Source organism: Passer domesticus, chromosome Z (assembly GCF_036417665.1).
Source record: "Passer domesticus isolate bPasDom1 chromosome Z, bPasDom1.hap1, whole genome shotgun sequence".
NCBI lineage: Eukaryota > Metazoa > Chordata > Aves > Passeriformes > Passeridae > Passer > Passer domesticus.
In genome coordinates, this window is record NC_087512.1 from 32248648 (window position 1) to 32272341 (window position 23694).

Genomic DNA, 23694 nt, shown 5'->3' on the forward strand with positions numbered 1-23694 from the left:
AAATGTCTGCCAATATGGACCCTGCCAAAGTTTGTATTTACATGCTGTATTAAGCTTGGGATGAAATTTTCTTTGATGTTCACTGCACTTAAAATATTCATCCATAAATGAAAACCTACTCCACTCAATGAAAAGTTTATTGCAAAGAAAACTTTTTTTTACAAAATCCAGATGCTTTGAAATGCACTGTTACCTGCACTTTATACAGCCTGGCAATGAAGCCAGTACAGGTAGTAGTTAACCAAGGCCCTCATACCAATGAAATATAAACCTTATACACATACCAGCCTTTTCTACATCTTTTCATTTTTCAGATCCTGATTTTAAACCAGATCCATTTTGAAGGATGACTGTTTCAAGAAGGTGATACGTGAGAGACTGAGCATCCAGCCATCAGAAAGCAGTTTATTCCAGGTCAATATGCCCACTGAAATACAGCTGTAAAAAACTTACACCCACCTCTGCACAGTAAAGAAGTCCTGACTTGGGACTGTTTACAAACATCCAATTCTGTGGACAGCTCATTTTAAAGCATTTGTAGAGTTACTGCTAATAGCCAGCACCCACACATAGCCCTGCCCTATCAATTCCAAAGACTCTTCAAGATTATGCAGTTTGCTGGAAGAAACAGCACCAGGAACCTAAATCAAACCAAATAAACATACAAGTACAAACAGGAGGTACACATTGCCTTTCAATGCAAAGCCTTCCTGGCATGGGCTCTGGGAGGGTTCTGTTCTTGCTCAACCCCCTCACACTGCCCAGGGCCACACCTGAGAGCAGGACATGACAATGAAAAACATTATCATCTCCTGTGTGTGTTCACTCCAAAATATGTTTCTAGTCAGTATGCTCAGGAAGTTGCAGATTGCAGATATGGAAAACCTTTGAACTTCACTACAAAATCATAATACTGTTAAGCAAAAAATACTGCCTATTAAATTTCTCAATTACATACTTTTTAGAAACATTGAGGCACTTTGGATTCAAACTTGAGGTAAGCAAGCAAGCAGCTTGTTTAGTCCCATTTGACCATCCTAACGAAGCAAGATCATTTTGTGTTTACAAATATTTGAAAGTTTCATCTACACCTCTTTGCCCACAATGTTCCTCTACAGCACTCCTTGGCTAATTCTTGGGTTTCCACTACATTAGTACATTGAAAAATGATGCATTAAAATTGTTCTGTTAACACTTAGGAAAGATTAAACTCCTTTATGGGAAAACAAATTCTCAGTGAGACTGAGAATTGTTTTCATTGTGAACACAATGGCAGCAAATTGATCCAGTGCCATCACTGTCAAACAGGGAAAGAGCAGCAAAGAATGAATGTCCTGTTCCCACTAAATGGAAAATACTTATTTTTTACTAATTAAACAGGGAACATACAAGAGAAACCAACAGCCATATTTCTGAAGAGTTTACAAAAAATGTTTGCTAACTTACCTAGGCTTGAATTGCCTTTTGCAATAGTGATAGTCTTCTCATACACGTTTTTGACTGAATTTTGGGGTATGGAATTTCCCTCCAATGATACTGGGCATCTCTTTTCCATTAAAAGCAATTGATCCTAACATAAGGGAAAATAGCAACAGTTCAATTTACCAAGATAAAAATGTTTGGTCATACTGATCTCAGCTACTTTTGCCTTACACAAACGCCATGCACATAATTAAGTCAGATTCTTTATACAGACAGAAAAGTCAGTTCATCAAAGATCAAACTAACATCATGATGTCTCTTTTCATTCAGGCAATATACCACATCTATCACAAAGCACACTTTTAATTCAGGGATATCAAAATTAGTAGAATGAGTTCAAGGTCTTCAGATTCATTCACCACAGATGTCTGGCAATTCACCAGTATTAAGGTAATAAATCTTGTAAGAAATTGCAGCTCTTTTAATAATTTCTTAATAAATCACTGAATGGAATAAATAAGAAACACACATCACAGTGACTGTCACATAAAGGAAAATTATGTTTGCACACTGCAGTATCACAGAGCAGTTTGTGAGTTGAACTGCACAGGCTTAAAAGAACACCATGATGCAATACATTCACACCATCCCCCTTTGGCTTCTTAGGCCCGATTCCAGCTATGCACCTCCTACTTGCACTCACACCCCTGTGGGCTAAGAAAACTCCCCTGTCTTGCCTAGGAGTTAGGCAAGTGAATTTTTTGGTCTAATTACAGGCTTTCTGTATGTTTTTTAAGTTATTGTAAAAAAAAAAAGAAAAAGGCAAAAAGGCAAACTTTACTTTTTCACTGGGATCAAGCTGTGTGGTAGTAGAAAGGCTTGTATTTATTACAATTTCTGATGCTGTCTGAGATCCAGTCCATGTTGCTGTATTTTCACTTTCATTTTGGTTGATATCTGAAACCTCCCGAGTCAGAAGATCTATTTTAGTAAAATCACTTGCAGTTTCCAGGCTACTGTCCACTACAGACTTTTCATCTCTCAGTCTCTGATTCAGGTTCATGTTGTACAGATTCTTCTCAGATACATGGAAATCAGCTGCAGCATTTGAGCATTCCTCTCCAACAGACTGTTCAACACAGGAGACAATGAACAATCACCATTCAGTTGTAGTATAATTCAAAACCACATTTCATGCTAAAACCTTAAACAAAAGCTAATCTCATAGAATATAAACATAATGCTGTGAGATCAGCAAGATCAATCTCATCTGCAGTTCCTTACAGGCATTCATTCTACTATAGACTGAACATGATTTCTTAGACAATTTCTTCTGGTTTATAACACCAGAAATCAGTAAAATAAGTTAGTAACTCTAACTTGAATCAGTTTTTAAATAAGTTTTTAAATAAGTTTTTAAAATTCAAGCATACAGTTGTTTTTCTCAGGTGAAATAACTTTGCAAGACCAATGTCTTTACTTTCAGCACACTTAGCAAGCAAAGAGGAATTTCAACCAGCTCAGACAATAAGAATGTTGTCTTCCATTTAACTAAGCAGAAACATATTAAGACTTCTCTTCCTCAGAAAGAGCAACAAGTAAAAACTTGGTCAAACCTCAGCAAAAGGTGAAAATGTGGGATTTGAAATGTAACAGCAATGAAATACAATAATGCAATTACAGAAGCTTACTAGTTAATAATTATTGCAAATCTACCAATTGTGGCTGCAGTACTGGGACTTAAATGCCCTACACATTTAGACTTCCAAAATTCTGAGGCCCTGCCTTTGAAATGTTTCAAGGGATTTCAGTAATCACAACATTCACATCAAATATTCTCTAGCTGACCTTCTAAAGTAAGTTATTTTAAAAACAGGCAGGCAATTCAATTTTAAAAAGACATATCAAGGACTCAGAAGTTAGACTTTGAGGCTCTGTATCAGTATTAGAGATTTTTTTCTGAAATGCAATAAGAGAGCTCAAAATCAACTACCTCTATATGTCTTAGTTGTTATCTACCAGTCCCTATTAATTGTTCTATTGCTTCTCAAAAAAAGCTGGGGAGATTTTGGGGATATTTTGCAAGATTTTGTCTCAAGAGCCCTAGAATTCATTTTTGTCTACTTTCATGAAGTGCATACATGCTTGTTCTGTCCCCAGACAAGAATCAAAAAAGGCTTACCAGTAAATAAGTGGTTTAAGCAATAGCTGAGAAGATAATTGAGCAGAGCCTAAATACAACTAATCTGCATGATATAATCAATTACATAATTTCCTACCTTTTTGAGAACAGGACACAATACTATATTTAAATTATTTTACAAGGTTTCAAATACCTTTGGGACATCTACTTTTAAGTTTGTTTAGTATCCACTTCTAAATCAGTGAAAACAAGCATCAAATCATACTCAACATTTATTTTGTAAGCCATATATTAAGAGCTGCATCAGATGCTCATTTTTATTTTTGTTTCACTTAAAGAAAAGCCAATGATGCCATTTTTTAGGACAAAGACAATTCCAGGAATTCATAACTACAGTAATACGTGGCATCACTACAGCATCTGCATTACTTTAAGTATGTTTTTCAACACTTATTTTAAATGCATGCCAGAGTGACACTCAGAACCTGCCAACTGCCCTGCAGCCAGAAATAACTGAAACATCTTTGCATTCCTCACAGCATCAAACAGTGCTGTTTTAATTTTTACTGCATTTCACTTGCTTCAAAAGTCTTCATTAATGAACAGATTTTCCCACTGTGTTAGTTTTTTGAATCATGAATAGGCTGCTTAATGAGAACTTAGTACTCACTTCATACTAGTGTACAGAGATAAACACTGAAAAGTCAGGACCATGGTATTTTAAAAGAGTATGTAAAACAAAGCTACCTTTAAGTCAATGGTGAAGATAACTGAAGACTTTCTAGGTCCTCAATGTGACATATAATGTAAATCCAGACTCTATCTCACAAAATGCTCCTAAGCATGTAAAATGCATAATCCATTTAAGTAACAATTACAGAGTTAAACAATGCAAGCTGTCCCACTGGCACAGCAGAGACGTGCTCTTCTGTGGATTAGGAGAAACCATTAGAAGATGAATCTTCCTTTCTAACCAGCACCTCATAAGGGCTAAACATATTCCAGAAAGGTTGACAGGAGTTACTGAAGCTCAGGTGTGGCAGAAAAAGCAGCAGCTACTTTATTCAAGACCACAGACTGCAAACCCAGTGGCTTTCAATGAAGACTGCTAGGACAATGGAACTGGAAAGCTCTAGGTTAGTGATATTAAAATCTAAAGATTTAAAAAAGGACATGAAAAACAATGGAAAGAAAGACAATACAATCAGGTCATTATGGGTATGTGACCCAGAACCAAAAAAGCTATTGATCTTAATACTCTTAAATAAATATTCATTTAATGCTTTACATAAAAATCATTAGCAGAGATTTGACATACACTGATTTACTTTTCACTACAGCATCATTACAAAAATTTCATTCAAAACCATGGAAACATACTAATTATGAAGCATAAAATAAAAATAAGGACAAAAATTTACTCTTGCTTTTCATACCAAAATACAAAGCAACAGAGTAATTTCATGTTACCACTCTTTACTATGCTTTGAATGACAATTATATTTTTCCAGCAGACTGCTCACCACACCTTTAATACTACAAACAGCTCACCATACTCTGGCTAAATTGTGCTTTTATCTAGCAAAAATCCAAGCTATATCCCTTCTATCTGCCTCTCTCTTCAACAAAGACATCTGCAAGACATCAGCACTACCCTAAACAAAATTTTATCCTGGGTAGCAAGTAGAGCATTTTGAACCAGCATGACACAAAACATTTCAGTCTGATAATGCAGCCTGCTCACACTTAAAATCAAAGCTTGCCATCAATAGAACCATCTTTGATTTTACCTTGGGAGTTGTCAATGGAAGAGAGAAGCTGTTGCTCACCCCACCGCTACAGGCACTGTCATGCAGAGCTGTCACTGAGTCCTGGAAGACGTCTCTCTCTAGAGAATACTGTGATTCAAAGGTGGACTCATCCGCTAGATCTGCCTCACCAGAGTCCACCTAACAACAAAAGCAATTCAATCAGCCAGGCTGTTGCCATCACACCACATAAGCCCCAAACACATGCACACCAGCCGCTACATACTGATACTTTTCTTCTTTTTCTTTTTCATTACATGTTTTAGATTGAAATTACATTTGCACAGCACAGCAGGAAAATCTTCTGCTTCCAGTAAATCCATGTTACTACTTCTTCAATGGTTGCAAAGAATATCTGACGTAATGCAAGAGTCTGAACCAGAGTAAGTTTCAGGGCTGAGGCATGCTCATGTCTATTAATAAAAGCTCCAAGTGCTGGGAGAATTCTGCTGTACTTCTTGGTGTCTATATTTTGATTTCTTTAGGGCTTCTTTTCCTTTTTCTTTCTGATTTTTTTTTACAAAAATTAGCACGGAAAAAATATTGAACTTCACTTGGTGCCACATGTCAGCAATATTGTTGACTCAACTTCTTATGATCAGTTATTTTTAAACTCTTTTAAAAACAACCTGGAAACTACAGCGCTTTACAGTGCTTTTATATGAAAAATTCATTACGTGATTTTTTTACATGGATTTTAAGTTATTTTGCTTTTGACTATAGGGATTTGTATATTTCTATTACTCATACAGAAGAAATAAAGTTTTTAGAAGATTTTTAGACATTGACATGGGTAGTATTTTTGCCCTTTTTTAAATGAAACATATTTTTTTCAAAGACTCAGATTTTTTTTAAACACAAAAATAAAATTAAGCCCTAAAAACTCTAATTTATAGAGCTTCATACAATACACTTTGATCATTATTCCATTACCCTGGCAGAGCTCAAGAACATATTGTAGGCTAACAAAATGATCACTGGGTTAAGAGCCATGCCTTTATCATAAACTTGTATGAAGCAGATGAGTGCACCCATCTACAGAGATGGGATCTAACTTATTTTTCAGCCCCTGTGGTTAATCATATTATGAATCCATTATAGCAGTAGCAACAATCTGCAGTAATTCAACACATTGATTCCTTTTCAGGGTAAAAAGGATTATTTTTTTATTATTTCAAGCCTACAGATTTAACTGACAATCCAAATTGCTTCTTTGCTATAACTTACTCTCAGCTCATTTTCTTGAAAATGCATATTCGTTTAACCAAAGCTACACCCTAAAAAAGTATTGTGAAAATTCAGGATATATCTGTTAAATCTGAGTACCGATCTGTCTACGATAAACAGTACCTCATATGTGCACTCTCAAAACATATCTTCAGCTGGGTGACTGCACGTTTAGTTTCCCATTTTGCATTTAATTAGACAACTGACAAACATGACAGACAATTTTATTATGTCATGTATTTTCACTGCTTTTTTCACAAGTTTTTTTGACTGGAAGCACAGATGGAAGTCAGATTTTTTAGATAGTTTTAATCTGATAATTTCAACACATCTTCAATTAAAGGTTATTTAGAATATAAAATCGTACTCTTCTAAATGAATGGATCAAGAAAGATAATGTTACCTAACTGCTAAAGGTAACAAACTGAAGAATTAAAAACATGAAGTTTTGTTTGAAGGCAAGCTATTAAGTCAGCCTGTCGTCTGCAAATGTGAAAAAACATCAAACCTGTTGCAAGCAGTAATGCAGAGATCTTCATCTTGATGGAATCCATTTCAGATTTTTGTTCAATTTCAACTTTTTTTCTAACCAAATAAGTTCTCTCACTTGAGCTGCTTCCCTGCTCAAGTCCCCAGAAAATGAGGGCCTAATAATTTCTACATCAGACCCAGAACAGAACAAACAACCATGAGAATACATATACACATGTATTCTGACTTGTGGATTTGTGGTTTTTTTTGGTTTTTTTTTTTTTTGTTGTTTTTGGTTTTTTTTTTTTTTTTTTGTTGTTTTTTGTTTTTTTGGGTTTTTTTTTATTATTATTTTTTTTTTAATTTATTTTATGGGAGGAGAGGTTAGGGAATTTTTTTCTGGTTTAAAGTGCTCTAGTTCCTGTGTATTTTTAAACTGAGTCCTTAGTGGTAACTTCTGGGCTATGTAAGGCACTGAATGCTCAGGTAAGCCGCATTGTTTGTACAAGTGAACACCTTTTGACCTTGTAAATCTCATAATCACTGATTGATGTTGACGGCTGAAGAATATTATTAGGAGGAAGTATTTGCAGCTTTTGAAGACAGAGTATTCCTTGTAAGGCTGGATTACATGCAAAAAGGGAATATCAAAACCTTTCCACAGTAGAAAAGTGATGTATTATGATACATAGAAAAATAAGCACATGAACATTTCTCTGAAAAGGTGAGATTTTCGAAAGGCTGCTCAGTGCATGCAAGAACAAGTGGATAGCCATGCACTTTTGAAAACATCAGCAAAATACTTTTTTTTTCTCAGCAATGAACATATCATAGGCCAGATTCACAGCTCATGCAAAAAGCCCAAGTCTCTATACAGCAGTTTCTACAAAGTCAGAATCCATCCCACCTACAGGGGATGAGTAAGGTGGAGACAGTGAACACTAAAAAATAAGCATGGACAGTGACAAGGCAACTCCTTTCACTACAAAATGCAAAGACTGAAGAAATCTGTGGTAAGTTGGGCCACTAACCAGAGCCAGCTCAGCATGGAAGAGGGCTGCATCAACTGGCCCCTCCTCCTCAAGTGACTGGGCAGTGTAGAAAAAGCAATCTTCCTTAGCAGAGACATAGCCCTCCTCAGGTGAAAGCTGCAGAAAGAACGAAGCTCTGAGTCGGATGAGTGGCCTGGACACAGCAGGTGCAGAGTGCATTCTGCGAGAGGGGCAGGGGGCTGTTTAGAAAGGCAAATGGATTCCAAATGCAGCAAACAGATCATTTCAACCACAGTCACAGTATTTAGTGGGTAAAGAGACAAATTCTTTTTTTCAAATTTACCTGAATTCATTCAGCTTCACACATCATTCTGAAAACCCAAATAATGAAAAAGGTCTGTCCAGGTATACCACAGAGCCCACAACTTAGTCTAGGCTCATTTTTGTTTTTAGTAGATCTTTAATAAAGATATACTAAAACTGCCATCACAGCTGCCAACAGAAAAAGAGCCTAACAGCAGAGGTCTTTATAATCTGGCTGGCCACATAGCAATCTTGCTTGCAGGCAGAAGGACTTAATCTACTCTCTGTGTTTTACAATTGTGTCTGTCAGCCTCTAGAGGACAAAATGTAATTCTGACTATAAACCAATAGCTTTTTCCAACATAATTTGATGTTGGTTCATTTGTCCAGTACTGCAAAAGAAGTAGGGATTATTTGCAACATTTAACTACTTGCCAAACATGATACATGAAATATTGAAGTGCAAATGCCATATGTTTACAATTTCAGGGAAACAAAACCCCCATGCATTTTTTCTTTTATAGTGGCATCTTCTGGAGTATGAAATTTTGATTGAAATTAATATGGAGTCTCCAATTAAAAAAATAATTCAGCAAGCAAGTTAAAACGTACTCTCTTACTATGAAAAGCAAATTTTCTGGGAACTTAACAGATATTCCCTCCCACTCTCTCCACAAAGATCTACTAAGAATGAAAATTTGGTATCTACATCCACAAGGTTACAAGATTATCAACTCACGAAAAGCAAAAATTAACTCCTAAAACTGTGCTTGGGCTTACTAATATAGAGAAAGGTATCTTCCTTGTATGTATGTAGGAACTAACACCATTCTACTCATTCAAAGTTAACCCATCAGGGATGCTCACTAGGATGTACACCAGGATTCTTACTGCTACATTATCTCAGTGACTATAGGTCACCTTTAACTTCCTTTTTCAAATTGTTTCAGACTACCTTATAAAACCAAACCTGAAATAACCAGTTAGACATATACAAACTGAAGACTACTCAATATAACATAATCAAAATGTGCTGTATAAATACAAAGACTGCATAGATACTTGTGAGGGACTGGAATGTTCATGGTCAATGCATCAAGCATTTGCTGAAGCAGCAGCTGCTTTGCTGATCAGGCACAAAGTAATCACCCAGCTGCAGAGGGAGTGCACACCCACCACCTGAGGCTACAAGCTGAGTTTTGAGCCAGATAAGGGAAGAGACTGGTAAAAAGCAAATCCTGCAAGGTGCAATAGTGCTTTTTATCATGACCATGTCCTTACACAAGTGGCTCAGGTGTGAAAACTCCCCTCTAGAGACCTACCAGGACACTCACAGGAAGCCTGGAGGTATTCATGCCTTCTCATGGACTATAATTGGCTCAACTATGCTAACCTGAGAAGAAGTTCTAACATCTTAGGTGTCATAAACCATCAAAGACAGAAATGCCATGTGATCTATGGTGTTACATGAGACAGTGTAAAACTCTCCACCACAGGGAAGGTACTTGGGCATTCTCATCTAGCCGGAGCATGTATTAACTCATTAACTCATTAAACTTGGTGCTTCATGGGTTTTTCCCACCCCCAGTGGATCAAGACTGTGACCAGCACTTCGAAGGGGCACTGAAATTGCAACAATCAAGTCTTGTCATTGTATCCATGGGTGGTGACTACATACCTTTTTACCCTTATCCTCTCTGTCTTTTCCCATATACATTTTTGAAATGTTATTTTTTTGCTTTTTTATGGTTGCATTTCTAATAAAAATGCCTACATTTTAAAATTTGCCAAGTATTATTCTACCTTAATTCTTTAAGCTTGCAAGTAAAAATTTGTTATTGAACCTCTTGAAAGTTTTCTTGTTTCTCCCACACACCACCCAGAACAGATCAAACAACCTCCCCAAGCAGAATAACAGCTGTAACAATACTATACCTTGCAAACCAAAGGAATCTGTAAATTCAACACAAATCAAAAACAACTTTATCTCACCACCTCACACATTCAGAGAACCATGTAAAGTGTACAGAGCACAGTATTATGCCTGGCAACTTTCAGCCGTTGGTTGCAAGGTGCTTTGCTGTTTCATCTGCAAGAAAGGTGTGCTAGGTCCTGCAATCACTACACCAGCAATATACTAGCTAGGCCACTCCTACATGTAAGGCAATAGTTGGGCCACCCAGCTGTACCCCAAAACACACAAAATGTATGGAGAAGTCAGGATCAGCATATACCAGCTTCAATTATAATCTTACAGGCAATGGTTTGGCAACTCCTATTTTAACTGTTCCTGTTGGGGCTCCTTTCAGTGCTTGCACTGCTTCCTCCAGGCTGCCATTTTCCAGGTTGATATCATTGACAAACATAAGCCGATCTCCTGGAAGAAGTCTGCCATCTTGCTCAGCCACACCCCCAGGAACCAACGAGCGAATCACAATGACAGTGTTTGCTGGATCAACAGGATCCTAATTAAATAAAGAGAAACAAAATATTTAACTTTTTTTACTCTTTTATATCTTGAGAGGAGAATTATTATTCATAAGCTTTTATTAACTAGAGTTGTGTTGCTCTCCTCTAGATGAACCTTCAGTAGGAGCAAACCATTCTGTCTGTACTGTCCATACATTTAGACCTCCACTTATTTTAATTCTTAGATGTGAAAATTATTACTCTTTTCTAGGTGATGTTCCATCATGTATCTCCAATATAAAATACTACTATATGTGCACAGTGTTGTCTGAGCACACCAGAAATTCACTGACTTCCTACTGTAACAACAGTGTTGCAAACTCCATCCTCCCTTATGGAGGTTTGAGGACACAGGTAGGCAATGTAGACTGAGGCAAATGTAGCACATGCACTCTATTGGAATGAATTACTTATTTTCAATAACTGTCTTATACTTCATGATCTTGTTCAACTGAAAAAGCAGTTTTCAAGAGGCAAGGTCTTGTGCATGCCTAATTAAATACTGACATGAGAGAGGAATATATCAATATAGGACTAATCAGCAAGACAAAACAAAGTGATGTTTGCTTTTAAGAGGGAAAACTGCTTTTAAGTGACCATTCTCCAATATACTGATTTTTATAAAAAAAGATATTATCAAATACTAATAACAGGAATATATAATTTTGCTATAACAATTATTACACATACAAAATATTTGTGTGATTCTTACAGAACTACATTCACAAGGAACATCATGTTAATACTTCCAACATGCAACATTGACTTGAGAGTATGAACAGAAAAAAACCCCAAAAATGTAACCATGTAACAGCTTTACTGAAAGCAAAAGTAGAGAAAAGCAAACATCTACAAACCAACATGCAGTTGTAACAAGTTTTCATGTCAAGATGTACATCTGAAAGGACAGACGTCATCAAGACAATATGAAAAAGCCACAACCACTGAAAGCTGGTGTGAAAGAGAGAGAAGTGTTGATGGAGGGAGGGAGAGAGGGAAAGAGGGAGTGAAGGAAAGAAGGAAGGACACCAAGAAGACCCTTAACACTTGATGACAGTAAAAAGAATGCCATGGAGCAATAAAACACTTCCCAAGTCAAAATATAACTAGCAGCGCTGCTGAGCATTGACATCTTCCTCACTATTTTAACAGGAAATACTTTCACTTCAGATGGCACTATGTACGACACATTTTTTGGGAAAAAAAAAAGAAACAAGCCTCTCTAGTCTATGTGACCATCTTCCTTACGGTTAGAAATAATGTAGACCTTTTTACAGGCCTGCCATTGTATAAAATGTAAGGAATGTATTAGTATGAACGTAATTCTCAAGTTTAGTTCACTGTTGATTGAAAATGAATTGAGAATTTGATGGAAACAGAAAAATAGAAATGTAAATCTCCCCGTAAATTTACTGTTCACAGTCTTATAAGAAAGCAAAACTTCGGTGACTAAGTGAAATTTTTTACTGCATATCAAAGGAGAGAACATATGATAGTACCCAAATATTACAACATCAAAAAAAAGCTAAGTATTAGAAAGTGGACTAAAGTTAGAAGACTAATTCATATTTGAAAAACACATTAACCAACTTAAGGCACTTCCCACAAGCCTTTAGTACTATTATCCATAAACAAAATTCAGTCACTAACCACATATGCACCCACCATTTGTGTTAATCCTCAGAAGAGGCTAAAGTGAAAATATCTTCTGAGTGCTGACATGGACTCAAACACTGAGGTTCATCTGTGGTGTCTCACTGCAGAGCATCATGAGCAACACTTTAAAAAGTAGACAGTGCTCAGCATTCATAAAAGACACTATGCCTTTATCCTTCACATTATTACACTACACTGCTCTTCACTTCATCAGTGTGCAAAGGCAAAATCTAAGCCATAGCTTAATTGTAAGGAGTGCCCTGGGGCTATAATTTCCACTTGGAAGTCACCTCCAGATGTAAATGCATTTCTATGGCCAAGATCCAGCAGAAACCTGGAAAGAAACCTGACCTCCACAGCACCACAAAACAGCTCAGCAAAAGCCTGCATTGACCTCAGGAAGAAATTACTTGACATTCAATTAAAAATTATCCACTGGAAAACTGAGAACAGGAGGAATATTTCTTCTGACATCCTTACCAAGTGAAGACAAGACACAGGCACTGAGCTGTTGATTGGGACACACCAAGAGATATATTTTAGATATCCAGGAATTGTGAAGTCAAACACAAAATGAATGGGGATGTTTAAGCATGTCCCTGACAGACAGCAGCTGAGCAAGGGATTTCAGAATTACAGCTCTGGATTTTAGTAAATCCTGCTTTAAGCATTTAAGTCCTTTATTGGATCTTGCCTTAAACACCTCACTGCAGGTGCAAAATACATGGCTAAATGCCTAAATACATGGCTACCTAATTCATTGTCCTTGGGTCACTAGAAGACAGCTTTCTGAAAACCCTAGCATATAATGGATTATCTGTTTTTCTGAACCAGTATTACCATCATCATTAGAAACTGTTGTCTTAATACAATGAGAGGAATACAGAATATAATTACTGGAATGATTACCAGCTGTGATAAGTTCCACTCTACTGCTTGGTTTCAATTAATGTTTATCCTTAAAATGCATAGAATACTGCAAGATCCAAACAATATGAAGTGTTTTGCCCTCCTTCCAAAGAAGTGCAGAAATTACCTGATAGTCCAATATGCTAAATCCAAGCCCCATACTCCCTTTCTCCAGCTCAATGTGCTGTACTTCTGATTCCCACATTGCGAGAGATGAGCTTTGCACCTCTTCCATACTCTGACCTTCATCAGCTGTTTCCAAAGTTGTTCCCTCTGTGTCTGAGGAGCCAATGAATCCAAGTTCTATGTGGCCCTGAGAAAAACAGTAAATCTTCACCAAAAAAATGTGGACACTTGAGAGTCTTTAGAGACAAAACTCTGCTTACGAAAACAAGATAAAACCTAAGTGATATCTCTAAACACAGAAGAAGTGCAAGCACTCAGAAGATTTAATGAACACTGATAAACCAGAAACAAAATTCAAATATCCTTCATAGTTAAGCTGCAAGTATATTAAACTACTCACTAGAAAAATATTTACAAAATGGAATTCTATCAAATGAAAAACTTCAAAAAAGCTTCTTTAGTATATGCATTCAAATACATAGGAAATATATTTTATTAAATGGTATGTCTAAAATATGTGTTCATTAAATGTAATCATACAGACAGTAGCCAGAAAATTTAATAAAAGTAAAAACAAACAAATATGTACATACACAGACTGTTCTTCACTTGGTTTCATAGAGAAGTTTAGAAACTATAAGCTGAATTTGGTGCCTTGCTCAGAACTCAGAGTTAACTGTTTCTCTTTTCATACAAATACTATTGATTTGCATACTACACCCTAGGCCATTCCTACATGTTTACTTCACCAGGCTGCCCAGAGCTGTGCACTTACAAGTGACAGAAGTGTCAGTCAAGGAATGTAAACACAGTTATGTGCAAATCTAGATAGCAAAGTTCAAAATTAGATTAAATACATTCAGATTCTAAAGAACCCACAGTTCAACTTGCTATACTCCTATATCTCACCTACAGAACACGTACAGTACTTAGAGAGACAGCCCCCACATCCTAGAATATTTATGCCTATGACCAGCCAGGATGCATATCTTCTGGGGGCCTAATAATAGCCGATGAACATTATTTGTTGTTTCCTGTTTGTCTGGCTTCAATTAAAAAAAAATTAAAATATAATTATAATCATGTAGAACAACTTAATTTTTTTTTCTCAAGGAAACTGTCATTTTCAGTGATTGTTTAAAGACAAAATACCTTTTCCGTGAGCTGAACCTCAGATAGGCTTAGACTTTCTAGTATTTCTGGTTGAGTAACAGGTGGAGCTACTGGACGACAGCACACCATTGTCACCTTAATAGGCAGCTCTTTCAAGATACTGACCACATCCTTGTGGTTTTCTCCAAGCAGAGAGATCTCATTCACCTCAATAAATAAAGAATACACACTAGTTAGAACTACAGTATATTTCTAAGCACAGTAACAAAAATGAGTTAAAAAAACCCAAGGAAACCCCAACTCACTAATAATTTCATTTGAAGAAAGTAATACAAAAGCAACAAAAATCCCCATGCTAATAGACACCTTCAACACTTACTTTCTACTCAATCCAGTGCTCAGCATCAAGGTATGTATTGAACTAAATGTATGGTCTTTTAAAATGCATGACACCACCCTACAAACACCATATACACTGTAGCTTCATGTTTCTTGCATTAACATAAACCAAATTCACATCTTAATTCTAAAAGAATAATTTAGAAAAGTAATTAGATGTTTAATCCCTTCACTGAGTTGGGATAATCCTATTAAATTTTAACACTTTTGCTACATATTCTTTTTTGGTGACTGTCTTGGTTTCAGCTGGGATAGAGTTAATTTATTCTCAGTAGTTGTGCAATGTTGTGTTTTGGATTCAGTTTTGGATTAGATAACCCACCAACGTTTTGGTTGCTGTTAAGTTGAATCAAGGACTTTTTTATGTCTCATGCTCTGCTGGTGAAGAGGTACAAAAAAGGAAAAGAAGATATGAGGGAACACAGCTGGGATAAGTGACCCAAATTCTATATATTCCACACCCTAGAGCATCACGTTCCCAGTATATAACTGGGGAGTTAATTGGAAGGTGCACTGATCAGAGCTCAGGGACAGGGTCTGGCATTAGTCAACAGGTGGTGAACACTTGTACTGTGCATCACTTGAAGGTTTTTCTCCTTTTTACTATGATTATTATTATAATTATTATTATACTTTGTTTCAGTTATTAATCTGCCATTATCTCAACCTACAAGGTTTTATTTTTGATTCTCCTCCTCATCCCAGCAGACTGGGGGTGAGTGGGGTGGGTAAGCAAGTGGTTGCATGGTGCTTAATGGCAAGCTGAATTTAGACCATGCGAGAAACCTTGGACTATCGAAAAATCAGCTACCAGTTAAGAAATGTATGTAAGCACATGTACTCACATAAATATATGTAAGTACGTATGAAGTGACTACTCAACCAGTAACTGTCATGCTGTTAAGCATACATCACTTCCATGGTCATAGCCTATGAGAAGAAACCTACTGCTCAAAAACCTTACTGAATGCAGACTAAGATAAAGCAATACTTTATCTTACTTCCAGCAGTTCATCTCCACTGAACAGCTTGCCACTTCGTCCAACTGGCCCTTCAGGTAAGATAGATCTGATGAAATGATGACCCACTGTAGCTTCAAGGCTTATCCCTAACCCACTGCTTTCACTAAATTTGTTAACCACAGCCACCTAAAATAAGATGAAGAAATGGTTACACTGTCATATTTACAGCAGGATCTGTCACTTTCCACTTCAATTTACATGTAATTAGGTCAAAATTCCAGAAGTGAGAAACCAGAAATACTATCATGCAAAATGGGGAGTCAGGTAAAAACTGAGTTGTTGGTCACACACCACTTTGCGATATGCAAGTGGGAAGTGCTTATGACAACAATGTATCTAATAATACATACTTCTGCAGACACTACATCTGTGACATATAATCTCCTAAACTGAAACACTACTTTTCTTCTGTATCTACAGTATATGTTCTATGCATTATTTACATCACTATGTAAAATCATTTATTCACTATACAGAATTAGAATGAAGTTTCAAGTTCTAGCTAATGAAGTGAGCTTTGAAGTTCATATTAATTTTTTTTTCTCTAAACACATTTATCCTCCTTAAGCTAGAAAATTGGTGAAACAATAGTCATGAGCACAGTAATCTAACAAGTCTGCTATGGTTTTGATAAAACACAGAAAAACATGTATCTACATTCAAAGTCTATAATTAAAATAATCTCAACATATTAAGGAGCATACGTGTAATTTTCATACATGAAGGAACAAATGCAATACAAACATAATTCTATCCATATGTTGTCAATATAATAGATGCACAGATGAAAGAGATGCATATTTAACAAAATTTACCTACCACTATCTCATAATTGGAACCCATAATCCTCTGCCATTTTATCTTTGCAGCCGCTTCTTCTGTACTAGTTAGCTGGAAATCTAAAATTTATATTTAAGATTATTGTGACAGAAAATTAAAAAACCGAGTCAACTCCTGAAACTGATAGTGTATGGAACATGCATAATGACACAATCATTCCCATGATGTCAGAACTCCTAAATATGACTAAAAACCTTGCATGTTTAGTCTCACCAAGCCTGGGGTTACCAAAGCAAAAACTCACAAAGCAGTATAATGATTACAACCATGAAAAACTAACTGTGTATTTTGAAAGACATGAAATTCAGTCAAATAGTTTGGTGGCTGGGAAAAAAATATACCAGCCTCAGAGTTGAGTCTATTTTTTGCAATTTTTCAAGATAATAGGCACAAAGGATATGAAAAGGTTACGTTAAAGTCCTATGTTAAATCAAACTACATGTGGGCTGATCAGATTGATTCAGGGGGATGGCTAAAATATTAAAAATGCACACTGATCCTTTTGGACAGACCCTGTATTTTACACAGAATGTCCAAAAAACAACCTGGAGATCTTTCTTTTTTTTAAACCATGAGCACAACTGTGAAAGTCTTTTCTGAAACTGTAAGCCCTAAAGGTCAGTAACAGAATGCAAGAAGTCCAAGTTCTTAGCTTTAAAAAAAAAAATAAATTAATAGCTAAAGAACAGTAACGAATTTGGAAAGAAGGAAGTGGGAAAAGTGATACAGCGACAGGCTAGGTAGCAAACTGGCAAATCTTAATTTGACTGAAAGTTTATTTGCAGGTTTGAAAAACAGGGAAATGCTTTCTTCCTGCTCATTTCCCCCCCCCATTCACATTGTCTAGGCTCTATGGCAGAAACCAATAAAAAGCAGTATTTAGACACAACAGCCAACAAACACAGCAAGTTTAACAGGAACCTACATAGTCAAGGACCATGGTCTGGGCTGTGTCTACAGTAAGTATCAAAATAAACTCTTCAGATCTGAATGCTCATCACAGGCAAGGGCAAGAATCTTCATTACAAAGTTCTCACATCCCACTGATTTTAGTAAGAATAGAAAATTACTAGGAGCCTCAGACAGTGTTTTAAGTCTAGTCATCACCCAGAGATATTACTAAGTATAAAGTCAGATGTTGCATGGCATTCAAAGAGCATAATATTTTTCCCAAACCCAAGACACAGCAGTATCTGAAGGGAAGAAGTTAGAAAGAAATTCCTTCAGCTATCCAAGAAAATCAGAAAGCACGAGTTATGAAATGATACAAATTGCATAACTTTTCAGTTCCTTTTACTCCAGAAGGACAAAAATGTTACACATCAAGTTGACACAACAAGCTATGTCTAAATCTGAAAAGCATATCATCACACAGGACTTCTGAAAATGCTGAACAGTGCTCTAGGAGATCAAGCAGGAAAAAAAAACCAGTAGAAAATAGGAATTTTGACAAAGAGTATGAGAAAATTTGGAGAATATCAGTAAACCACAACTGACTGAATTTCAGACATTACCAGAGAATACTAAATTAAATGTAAGTTCAAGAATTTGGGAAAGGAAATTCATCAGAAGATGTAGAAGTCCTGGAACTGTAGCTGGGCAGCTGCAGACAACTGGAAAGATAACAGGAAATGTGATGGAAACTTTTTTTTTCCCCCTAGACTAGACCAAGAAGAGTAGATATGCAAAACTAGACTAGGAGAGGGTTGAGCAAGTAGCCAAAGCAGACTGCTTCATGTGATATCTTCAGCATATAATTATTTTCACACATACAGTAGTCCTGTTCCTACAAAACTTACGATTAAGACTGCATGACTAAATGTATGACTACTTTGACTTTCTAGTTCTACCTCAGCTACAGAGCTTGCAGAAGATGGAAAGACACACAAAACATCTGATCTTTGTGTAAGCACACAGAAGGGCATTTTCCCAAAATAAAATATTAAACCTTGAGAACCTGTTTCCTGTTGTTCCATGTCATCTCCAATATTTACCACACTGGCACTGCATGGCAGTGATGGGGATCCCTGTTCTGTTTCACTGTTATCTGAAAAAAAGAAGAAATCTTTTCAGCTATTTAGTTATGTTATATGTCATAATACTTATCAAGCTCACAGGTATGCTGTGGGGCACCAACCCTCTCCTTCACTGGACTTCAGAGTGCCTATTTTTGGCAAATGGAATCTGGCATGTGTCGCCCAGAAGAAACACCACATTTCAATGACATTGTCTTCTGTTAATGCATTGCCTTATCCAGTGAGTTCAATGAAAAAATCTGACAAAAAACCCAGCACATTATCAGTACCTGCATTTCTATGACTGAATAAATATACATATTAATATAACATTCTTTAGCATTCTTGTATTATTTTTTTTTTCCTTTGTGCAATTCAGAAAGCTGACACTGAAAACAAAAATGCTTCAGCCTTGGAGACCTGCATACCTGCACACTTTTCATACGTAGAAAATCTCTCCAAGTTCTGTTATGGCTGTTGCAACCTGTCAAATGTCTTGAACACACGCTGGCTGGAGAAACATTCAGCATTCTGAACACTTGGCTATACCTCTCATTAAAGGTGGAAGTGGGAGGATGACATACAGGTAACATGCTACTGGCTCTCTGAAAATCTTGTGTGTGATGAGAATTAGGCCTCTGTTGACTACTTGTGACATACTTTCACTGCAGTTGTTTTGTGCTTCAAGACCCTGTACAGATACCTTTCATTCAAACACACTGACTTTCAAGATGTGGCACATATACTTAAATATGTGCAGAGTATGTAAGAAAAAGCTGCACTAATCTCATGTCATCAGCAACAAAATTACTACTGGTCTTTGGCACCTGAACATTTTACACACACATCATCAATGCCCTATCAGCCCCTAAATACAGGCTACTCCTCTCATTCCTGTACCTTGTAACAAGCAAGAGTAAAAGGGGATGAGATTGATTATGCTCATCAAGGAGGACCTTTCTTTGATTGCTTTTGAATGCAGCTCTTACTCTTGAGTATGAATAAAACATTTGCTGCCTTCTTACCATTCAAAGATTTGCAGGATCAAAGGCTTGAAGCAATTCAGTCAGAAGTGCAATGCAGGAAAGAACTTTCAACACTCACTTTGAAAATGTAGTAAATAATATCACTGTGTCTAAAAGATTAATCAAACCATTGTAGACAAAACTCTACCCTCATGTGTACAGCAGCTACCCTTTACCATCTGTAATGAATCTGGCCCACTTTATTTATAATTTGCAATTGAAAAGAAAAATGCTTCAAGCCAAGTTAACAACAAAGCCAGTTTTAACTACCTTTGGCTGTGGTACTATCCCTTGTTTGGAATACTAAGTCCTGCTCAACAGGAACACTGAAGTCCTCCTGGGGTGGAATACGATTTTCCTGCTTAAGACCTCTTCTGATCAAAGTGAGGCGAACCGTTTGTCCCGTGTGCCGCAAAACATCAACTGCTTGCTGGTTAGTAAAACCCTGAAGATCTGTTCCATCCACCTGCAGAATCAAGCAGCTTTTCAGTTCACCCACAGAAAAAAAAAGTTCAGAGTAAAACAATGCAATGAGCTCTCAGCATTTGTTAGCCTAAGCAAAAAAGCAAGTGGAGGGGCAAGAACAAAACCTGTACAATTTTATGTAATTGGATATGCTAAGCACACCCACTGGAGTACCCCAGAGCTAGGTGACAACCAGCACCACACCAAAGATGGGAGGAGCACCCACCATGGTGCAGCCAGGCAGATCTGCTCTGCAAGGTGGGAGAGGATATAATGTGTACTGTGCAGGGCATGTTGTACAGCCTGTTGCTCAACCAATTCAGCCATCCCTATCTCTGAGGGACAATACTGGGTGAATAAACCAACACAGCCATGGCTACAAGTTCTGGAGAAACAAGAGTAAGGAGAGACACATTGATCCACTGGGGTAGAAAGACCTAAAGAGTGCAGTCATTCTGAGGAGAAGTAAAATTAGATACAGAGAAGTCTACCAATGAACACCGTGAATTCCAATTTCCAAACAAAACACTGATGCAAACAACCAGATATTATCACTGGTTCATCATTTTGACAGTTTAAAGAATAAAATTTTGGCCTCCGCCATTTGAAATTATTTTAATGTCTCATTAACTCAGGCTTTTTTCTGAAATTCAAAACTTTGACATGTCTCAATTCTATCCCATTATCCCCACCTACCACCCACCACATTTAATTCTTCTTCTCCCTGCAAACTCCATTATATTCTATTATTTCTACATCTACCCCACAGTGCCTTAAATTTCTCAAATACTTACAATACTATGTTCTTTGACTCCTCTATTTGTTTCTGCCTATCTACACAAAACACCTGCTCCATTATTTTAAGTCCTCCTTAATGAAGAATGAATCCCCTGGACCCTTAGTCATTTGTTGTCTTGCTCTGAAATTCTTCTAAAGCTAAAGTAACTAAAAATCAGGTAGGACTATTTTTTCTCCACACTTAAACAAACCATATGTAAAAAATGTTTTTTATTCTTCAGCATCTAAGATCACTAAATAGTTTTTTCCTTCTGCATCTGCAGTAGAAGAAGAAAACAAACTATGGAACAATCCATTTTAGCCATTTGTATTCAGCATGTAAGTCATTACAAAAAAGATATGAACTTCCACAAAGAAACATGCAGAGAGAGAGACCTGTTCTTAGAGCTGCTTTCAATTAAATGCAAAGACAGATATATGAGAAAAACAAAAATGCACTCCTTGCATTCAGGACCTGATTTCCACCACAAAACCAGTGGTTTATTGATGAAAATATGCTCTTTCTCTGAACATCTAAAACTTTTGGACACAACTTCTTAAAATCATTTTGAGAACAGTTGCCCAATTTGAATCAAACTTTGAATTTTCACACTTACCTCCTACTGATATGAAGGATATATAATGGTATATTCTCACATAGATTTTTTTGAAGAACTACATGTTACATGCAGGTAGCATAATCAGAAAACACGTGATCTAGATTCTCTGTCAGGAAAGGACTCAGAACTGCAACACTGATCCTTAGTATTTTAAACAAGTACTTCATGAGTATGAAATTTTCTTTACAACATAAAGAAGCAGAGTCTTCTCTGCTGAGGGAAGCAACCTCAGTTCATCCTGTGTTTACTTACAACTATAATTTGATCTCCCACATGGATTCTGCCATCATGTTCAACAGCACTGCCTTTTGTAATGCTTTTCACAAAGATACCAGAAGGTTCTGGGATGAAAAAAAAAGGAAAAATTAAGTTAATTTATTAAGAAACAATTTAAATAATGCAACTAAAGATACCAATTAAAAAACGGGAAAAAAAAGAAAAAACAATCCCTAAGTAAGATAATAAAAGTATCATATAAAGAAAGCAATTATTTGAGAAAAACATATATATTATTATCATCTTAAACAATGACCCAGATTGTTTGTTTGCATTGGATCAGATTTCATTCAAAAACCTTACAATGCCAAATACACAATTCCTGATGCAAAACAAGAAATATTCTAACTTGCTTTAATCTAAATGTTGAAACCAACGTAGACAAAAAACATATTTCTGACTTTTGCCACATTTGGACAGAAAATTCAGCTTGAGTAATCTGGTAATTTCTGAATTTTCTAGGTACCTAATAACAGCGTAAGAAAATGCATGTTTGGATTGCCATATTTGTAAAATTATAAATGAACAGGAATACAACTTTATTTTTGAATCAGTTTTTAACTGCTGTTATCAGTACTTGATAAAAAGGACAAAGTTTTAAAAACTGTAACAGAACAACAAAATTAAACAAAAACACACCCATCAAATAGAAACATTTTAGTTATTAACTAGTTACTACTTTTGAATCAGAAGGAAAGTAATACATCGAAAACACCTACAGAAGGGACATTTTACTAAAAGAAAATATTTCAAGAAAAATACATTTGCTTTGAAATAACTTCAACAGCTCAACAAAAATACAAATATAAGGAGTTCCTACATTCACATTTTGCACAGCTTACATTAAATAAGGAAAAATAACAATATAAACTGGCATGAAATCACTCTGACGGTCTTAGGCCTGTAACGATGGTATCAGAAATCGAAACAGCACCCACTTTCTTTCAACAAATGTTCTCACTTTGTTAACTGAATATGCTTCATGTGAACATAATACACTACAAAATGTATTTTAAAAGTTGTCACACCCTCTTCAGGCCTCAAGCTAACTTTTACTGGCCCTCAATATGACAAAAGTTATAGGGAAGGAGGGTTAATGACTCAACTCAGCTTAGAAAAAGTAAGATTACGTATATATTCAGGTCACTTCATTGACAAGTCTCTCTTTTTCTGTCAGGTTTTGGTATTTTTTTTGGGGGATGGGAGGTTGGGGTGGGTTTTAAGAAGTTGTTTGTCCAGGTTTTGTGCATAATTACATGGCTGATCCTCCTAACTTCTAAGCATTCTTATATCCTGTAACAGCTGTAAGATAACATGATAAGTTATTTGTCATTTACAAAAAATTCAGAAATGTTATTTGCTGTCAGTAGTTTTATTGCTGACTCTGAGTTGTTCCATAACTGTTATGCCACAAAATTGAGTTACCTAACTAGTTCCTGAGACACAAATATTCTCTAACATAGCTACATGCAGCACAGTAACTTCAAACTGAAAACCAATGACACCCAAACACTAAATCAGTCAAAATACGCTCTCAGATCTATGCATGTTCTACATCTTAATTTGTCTTTTGAAATTCAGCTGTAAGCTGCTAAAGAGTGGACTTGCATGAACAC

At 36.3% G+C, this 23694-nt stretch overlaps 1 protein-coding gene across 18 annotated transcripts in view; it reads right to left on the reverse strand.

Moving 5' to 3' along the window:
• The window catches only part of MPDZ (multiple PDZ domain crumbs cell polarity complex component), a 93938-nt gene that overhangs the window by 42394 nt on the left and 27850 nt on the right, over nucleotides 1-23694 (reverse strand). For 15 of the 18 annotated variants that reach the window (XM_064405341.1, XM_064405338.1, XM_064405346.1 and 12 more), the window contains 12 exons: nucleotides 22055-22143; nucleotides 20211-20406; nucleotides 18849-18947; nucleotides 16880-16959; nucleotides 16040-16186; nucleotides 14679-14846; nucleotides 13528-13713; nucleotides 10622-10831; nucleotides 8103-8219; nucleotides 5356-5514; nucleotides 2264-2551; nucleotides 1447-1570 (listed from right to left, as the gene is read on the reverse strand). In XM_064405341.1, the coding sequence (XP_064261411.1) occupies nucleotides 1447-1570; nucleotides 2264-2551; nucleotides 5356-5514; nucleotides 8103-8219; nucleotides 10622-10831; nucleotides 13528-13713; nucleotides 14679-14846; nucleotides 16040-16186; nucleotides 16880-16959; nucleotides 18849-18947; nucleotides 20211-20406; nucleotides 22055-22143 (1863 nt within the window). The remainder of the gene's footprint in view (nucleotides 1-1446; nucleotides 1571-2263; nucleotides 2552-5355; nucleotides 5515-8102; nucleotides 8220-10621; nucleotides 10832-13527; nucleotides 13714-14678; nucleotides 14847-16039; nucleotides 16187-16879; nucleotides 16960-18848; nucleotides 18948-20210; nucleotides 20407-22054; nucleotides 22144-23694) is intronic. The other 3 variants (XM_064405347.1, XM_064405333.1, XM_064405339.1) reach the window with 2 other exon arrangements.